The 6009-nt window shown below is 72.9% G+C and overlaps 1 protein-coding gene across 4 annotated transcripts; it reads right to left on the bottom strand.

The window, feature by feature from the left end:
- Positions 1-595: 595 nt before the first annotated feature.
- RGS11 (regulator of G protein signaling 11) lies at positions 596-5503 on the bottom strand. 4 transcript variants are annotated; one of them, XM_074919099.1, is made up of 17 exons: positions 5402-5503; positions 4796-4892; positions 4415-4465; positions 4227-4333; positions 4065-4116; positions 3922-3980; positions 3675-3751; positions 3476-3557; positions 3298-3366; positions 2617-2646; positions 2472-2533; positions 2111-2224; positions 1880-1995; positions 1437-1524; positions 1177-1315; positions 1031-1113; positions 596-957 (listed from the first exon to the last, which is right to left on the bottom strand). In XM_074919099.1, exons 1-17 carry the CDS (start codon positions 5459-5461, stop codon positions 831-833), a joined length of 1413 nt encoding a protein of 470 aa, XP_074775200.1. In that variant the 5' UTR covers positions 5462-5503; the 3' UTR covers positions 596-830. The 4 variants fall into 4 exon arrangements, with proteins under 4 accessions (XP_074775200.1, XP_074775202.1, XP_074775203.1 ...); XM_074919101.1 differs by having other exon boundaries at positions 2617-2640; XM_074919102.1 differs by having other exon boundaries at positions 4796-4865; positions 5402-5449.
- Positions 5504-6009: the final 506 nt, after the last annotated feature.

The following is a 6009-nucleotide window of genomic DNA, read 5'->3' as shown; positions in this document are numbered from 1 at the left end:
GGCAGCCACGCTGTTCCTCTTGGCTTGCCAGGCGCTCTGTGGGTCCCTGTTTGCGTGTGGGGTGTGCTGGGGTCCGAGGCTGAGCGCCGGCGGGCACCAGCCCCCCTCTCCTTTATGTAACCACCAGCGTTAATCCCCCACAGCTGGGGTTTGGCTCACGGGAAGAGAATAATCCTGCCGTGAGATCCTCAGCCTCTGCTCAGATTAACGGGCCGTGGGCAGGGAGAGCAGCTCAGCTGCCAGCCCCGCGCCCTGCGTGCCACTGCCAGCCCGCGGGGCCCTTGCAGCCGGGGTTTGCTGACCCGTGGCACCTCTGGCCACGCTCAAAAGGCCTTTCTGCCCTCCCTGGGGGCTGTTCGTGGGTGCAGCCAGGCCAGGGGGGCAGCTGGGGCTGCCGGCGGGGTCCGGTTTTGCCCCTCGGAGCAAGGGGGGCTGGTTCCCCTCGCTGGGTGTTGCAGGCAGGGGAGGGCGTTGCTGCCACTCTGGGGGGAGCAGGATACAACCCACCACCCTGTGCACTCCCCCACCCCGCAGCCACCTCCCTCGTCACCCCTCCCCAAAACCATGGGAGCCACAGCGCTTCCCCACGGGGGCTTTATTGTCCGGTGCCCGGGCTGGGGGGGCAGGAGGAGGGGGGCACCCTGCACCAGGCCGGCTGGGTGCGGGCTCCCCGAAGGAGATCAGGGTGTGGGGGTGTGAGCGGGCGCTGCAGCGGGGGCAGCCTGGCCCGGGGGGGCGGGAAGGGGGGTGTATGGCTTCTCTCCTTCAGTGCTACTGCCGGCAGCGTCCTGCGGCGGGGCCCGGGGGTGCTGGGCGGGGGGCCGGGGCCCTCAGCTCTCCTCCTCGGGGACGGGGGCAGCCGCGGGGCCTCTGCTCCTCTCCTCGGCGTCGCCCGCGGCCAGGAACAGGGCCGGGCTGGGGCTGGAGTGCCGCGGCTTGCGCATGAAGGGGAAGACCCTGCGGGCAGAGGGGGCTCAGCACCAGCCGCGACCACCCCAGCACCCCGGGGGGGGGCAGCCCCTGCCCTCACCGCTTCTTGGTCTCCGGGGGGATGACGGCCTCAGCCAGGAGGTTCTTGTAGAGCTCCGACTTGAGGAACCGTGGGTAGGAGTCCTGGGAGAGCAGAGGCGTCAGGCTCCTGCCCAGCCCTGCCCAGCCCTGCCTGCCCTCACCCACCTTCTTCATCAGCATGTAGATGTGCATCTGGGCATCGTCCATCACGTAGCGGTGGGGGGTCCTGATGCCCTCCAGCGTCCGCTCCATGGTCTTGCTGTCGATGTTCACCCAGCGCGTGGCCCCGGGAGCCAGGAACTGCCTGGGGAGTCGCAGGCGGTGGTGGGGAGCGCCGGCCCCGTGGCGGGATGTAGCACCGTGATGGCTCATCCTCCCCCCACCAAACCCTGGAGCCCCCAAACTCTCATCCTGCTGACGCTCACTGGTAGATGGAGTCCACGATCTCAGGGATGCGGGACTGCTCCCCGTAGCGCAGCTCCTCGCAGGCCTCCCAGAAGCTCAGGTTCTCGGCTGGGGAGGGGGACACGGCCTTGGGGATGGGGACATGGGCCCCGGGCCATCACTGCTGGGCTCATGGCCCAGCCAGCTGTGAGGCCAAACGTCCTGGGATGGAGCCAGCTGGTGTGATGTTGGGTGGTGGGTCCAGGGATGCTGGGGCATGGCAGTGGGTCAGGGGTGCAAGGATGTGGTGGGGGGTCAGGAGCTGCCAGGATGGGGCAGTGGGTTTGGCATTGCCAGGACAGGGCAGTGGATTAGGTGGTACTGGGACATGGCGGTGGGTCTGGGGGAGCTGGGACAGGCTGGTGAGTCTGGGAGTGCCAGGGTGGGACGATGGGTCAGGGGGTGTGGGGCAGGGGCCGCTCACCGCTGAACTCCTTCTTGAGGAAGTCAAGGAGCTGTGCCCGGCCCAGGGGGTCAGTGAGGAGCTCCCTGAAGTTGAAGCCCCAGCGCTCCACGCGCAGCTTCGTGGGGGTCGGCACCCTGCGGGCAACACCGCGGTGGGAGGGGGCAGCCCGGGGCTGCCTGCACAGCCCCGTCCCCGCTTTGCACCCTGTGTGTCGGGGTGGGGGGGTGGCAGGTGGCAGCGGGTTCTTACGTGGGGGCGTTCATGGCCCAGTACGTGGTGTCGTCCGTGATCCAGGGGTTGCTGGGCAGGCAGCCGGACATGATGGGGTCATGGGGCACGTACTGCTCGTTGAACTTGATGTACCTGCCACGGATGGCGGCTGGAGGCGGCCAGGGCCACCGTCCCGCCGCTGCCACCGGCCCCAGCCCCGCAGGGACACGGCAGGGACGTGCTCAGGCTCTGCGCTGACCACGGAGCCTCGGCTCCGCTCCCTGCCGAGGGTGCAGGCAGCGCGGGCGCTGCGGTGCCAGGAGCCAGCCACGGGGATGCGGGTGCCCCATCACCCCGACGGGGACCCTGCCCGTGGCCAGGGCACCTGCCAGCCACTCACCCCTCGAGGCAGATGGAGGACTTCACCCTGGTCCTGGCCATGGCCTTCCTGCAGTACTCGATCTGGGGCCGGGTGCAGGGGAGATGTCAGGGGTGCCCCGCAGCCCGTGTCCCCGGGAACTCCCCCCACCCCTCGCCCCGCTCACCTCCCGCTTGTAGTAATCCATGTTCTGGGTCTGCAAGAGATGTGGGGCTGCATGAGGGCACGGGGGGGCTGGGCCATCGTGCCCGCCAGCCCTGCCATCTCCATCCTGGGCAAGGCCCCAGGCATCCAGCCCCTCGCCTCGCCCCAGCACCCTGTGGCCATCCCGTGACCTCCAGCCTCGTCCCCACACCCCTTCTGGCTCATGGGGGCAAACCCCAGCGCCCACTCCCCACCCCAGCACGGGACCGGCCCTGGGTTAGTGACACTTACGTGGGCACAGGACACGGCACACGGCGCAGCGAAGAGAAAGCGGGCGGTTAGTGAGGACAAGCCGGGGGTGAGGGGGGGCTGCGGCAGAGTTAGTGGGGCCACGACACGGGGAAGGGCCCAGCGGTGGCTGTGGGTACCCTGGGGTGCCAGGGCTCCCAGCAGTGCAGCTGCCCCGCGGGGATTAGGGGTGCTGGGTGCACGGGTAAACACGCAGACCTCCCGGCTCAGCTGGGGGGGGTACAGGCTGGACACACGATGTTAGCAGAGCTGGGGCTCCCCCCCTGCCCCAGCTATGGGCACAGCCTCGGGGGGACAGCCAGGCACCCACCGGGGCAGCTCGGCACCCCAGCACATGTGGAGGCTGTGCCCTGTGCCCGCGGCAGCCCCGGGGGTGCCTGGCCCCCCCACTCACCAGCTGGACGCGGGTGATGTGGCAGTTCCTGCGCTCGGGGCCCTGCTCCAGCACGTTCGGGGCTCCCGGCTGCAAGGAGAGAGCGTCGTGCCGTGACCCCCAGCCCCGCTTCCTGGGCCGGGGCTGTGCCCCCGCCAGCCCAGCACCCCTCGTGTCCCCCCCCGCAGCCCGTCCTCACCGGGGGCCGGTTGACGAGCCAGTAGGCCTGCTCCTGGCAGTCGATGACGATGCGGTCGCCCTTCCGCCGCTGCTTGGCCGCCCTGCCCGAGCGAAGGCAGCGGAGAGGCGCTGGCACCCGGCCCGCCCTGGCACCCAGGCCTGCTCCCTTCCCAGTGGCTCCACTGGGTGCAGCGGTGCCGGGCTGTGCCCGCACTCACCGGAGCTGCTCCCGCGCCTGCATCACCACGAAGTCCCACGTGTGGTTGATCCGCTTGTGCAGGAGGTTGTAGTTGTCCTGGGGAATGACGGCAGCAGTGTCACCCGGGTGGGCACGGCCTGACACCCGTCCCCTCGCCTGGCTCCGGGGGCCATTGCTGCTCCAGCACCCCATGGGCGAGCCCTGGCTCCTGGGTGTGCTGAGACCCACCCGCAGCTCATCCCAGGTGTGGGGAGGGCACCGCTCACCTTCTCGTGCTCGACCAGGTCACCCTGCTTGCGGATGTTCTTCTTGGCCAGGTAAATGGCTGCAAGAGGAGCAGCAGCACCTCAGGGGGGGGCCGGGAAGGGGCCGCAGCCCGCGCTGGTGCCAGCGGCACCGTGGCACCTACCGTAGTCCAGCTCCGTGGCCGGCCATTTGGTGCTGGTCCAGAAATAGGGGGTCTGTGGGGGAAAGGGAGAGAAAGGCTGGGGGGCGCAGCGTGGGGAGCCGCGGGGCTGGGCCGGGGCAGCCCCGGGGCTGTGGCAGTGCCGGTGCCGTCACGGGGCCACACCTGGAAGCGGTAGGGCGACTCGTCCGCCCGCAGCACCAGGCTGCGGGGGTCCTTCAGGGGGTAGATGTAGCCGTGCTTCACGATGAGGTTGCCGAGGTGCAGCGACTCTGGGGGGGCGGGAGCGGGGGCTGCACGGCGGCTCGGCGGCCCCGGTGCCCCCGCGGTGCCGCCCGTGCCGGGGCACTCACCCTCCTCGGAGATGCCGTACTTCTGGATGAGCCACTCCACGATGTCGTTCCCTGGGCACCGAGGCAGCGTTAGAGGGGGGCGATGGGGGCCCCCAGGCCGGGCGTGGGGACGTTCCCAGGCTGGGGCACCCCAGCACGTCACGGCGGGTGCCGAGGGGTCACGTAGGGTGACGGGGGCTCTGCCAGGGACGCGCTGGGCCTCCCGCCCCCCGAGCGCCCGCCCCGCTCGGTGCATAATTGATCCCAGCTGCAGCGCGGAGCACCCGTGGGTGCGGGGAGGCGAGGGCGGGGGCCCCGCGGGGCCGGGGGCTGCGCCGGGGAGCACCCGCATGTCTCCCCCGCCCCGTGCGCCTCGCGGGGTGCCCCACCGCGGGGACCCACCTGTCATGGCGTGGGGGATGACGGTGATGAGCAAGCGCTGGTTCCTCATCTTGATGCCCATGTCGGGGTCCTGCATGCTGACGATCAGCCGCTCCATCTGCCGGGCAAGCGCTCGCCACGCTCAGCCCCCCCCGGCCGGGGGCACCGGGCCTGGGCACAGGCTGGCACCCCCCGCCCCGCCCCGGGGCACCCTGTGTGGCCGCTCCAGGGACGGCCAGGGGCACCCCGCAACCGGGCCAGGGTGCGATGCTGGAGGTGCGGGCACCGGCCGCCGGGCAGCCCCGGGCCGGGCAGCCCCGGTTTTGGGGAGCGAGCTCCGCGGGGGCCGCGGCAGCCCCCGGGGCTGGCGGGCAGGGGCTCAGCTCCGGGGCGCTGCCCGTGGGTGTCCCCGGGTGGGGCGGTGCCGGGGTAGTGCCCGCTGTCCCGCGGTACACCGGGTGGCGCCGGGACCCGTCCCCGGCGATCCCGACGCCCGCGCCGCCGGGGGTGCCCTGTCCCCGATGCCTGCGCTGTCCCGTGCGGTGCCGCTGCCCGCTCCCCGCGGTCCCCGCTCCCCGCGGTGCCAGCGCCCGGTCCGTGCCGGTGTCGGGGCCGGGGCGGTCTCACCTTGCGCAGACAGGGCATCTGGAGGCGGGGGTGCCGGCCGCGGGGGCCGCCGATGGTCATCGCGGGTGCGCGCCCCGCGCCGCTCCGCCGGCCCCGCCCGGCCCCGCCCCCGGCCCCGCCCTGCCCCGCGCTGCCCCCCCGACCCCCCCCCCCGGCGGCCGCCGCCGTCTGTGCCGGGAGCCCCGACGGGCACCCCGGGACGCGGCGCCCCCGAGCCCCGGCCCTGCCCACGGGCCCCACGGACCGTCCCGCTGGGGCGCGGCCCCCCCGCACCCACAGCGCGGCTCTGCCGGCCCGTCGGGGGGGCGCGGGGCTGGGCCCGCTCCCCCGGGGGGTGCAGCCGGGGTGGCTGTTGGAGCGGCGGCGCGGGCGGGGTGCGGGCGGGGTGCGGCCATACAGGCAGGGCACATGGCGGGTGTACGCGGGGTGAAGCGCGGGCAGGGCGCGGGCAGCGTGGACAAGGTGCGGGCAGGGCGCGGGCTGTGGGCAGGGCGCGGGCAGGGCTGCGCGGGCGCGCACGGCGGATGAGCTCACTGCAGTCTCGCCGCCCATGAGCGGCGGGGCTGGAGCCGCCCGGCGCCGAGGGGCGGGCGCGGGCGGGGGCGGGC

Source organism: Athene noctua, chromosome 15 (genome assembly GCF_965140245.1).
Source record: "Athene noctua chromosome 15, bAthNoc1.hap1.1, whole genome shotgun sequence".
Taxonomy (NCBI): Eukaryota; Metazoa; Chordata; class Aves; order Strigiformes; family Strigidae; genus Athene; species Athene noctua.
This window is presented reverse-complemented; position numbering and strand designations above follow the sequence as displayed.

Bases quoted from the DNA above. Each gene is read 5' to 3' on its own strand.
- RGS11 (XM_074919099.1), bottom strand. From the start codon at position 5,461: ATGACCATCGGCGGCCCCCGCGGCCGGCACCCCCGCCTCCAGATGCCC. The intron at 4,117-4,226 runs GTGTGGCCCCGT...TTTCCCCCACAG, and splicing joins AGTCGCCCTACCGCTTCCAG to ACCCCCTATTTCTGGACCAG. The intron at 3,752-3,921 runs GTGAGCGGTGCC...GTCATTCCCCAG, and splicing joins ACCTGGTCGAGCACGAGAAG to GACAACTACAACCTCCTGCA.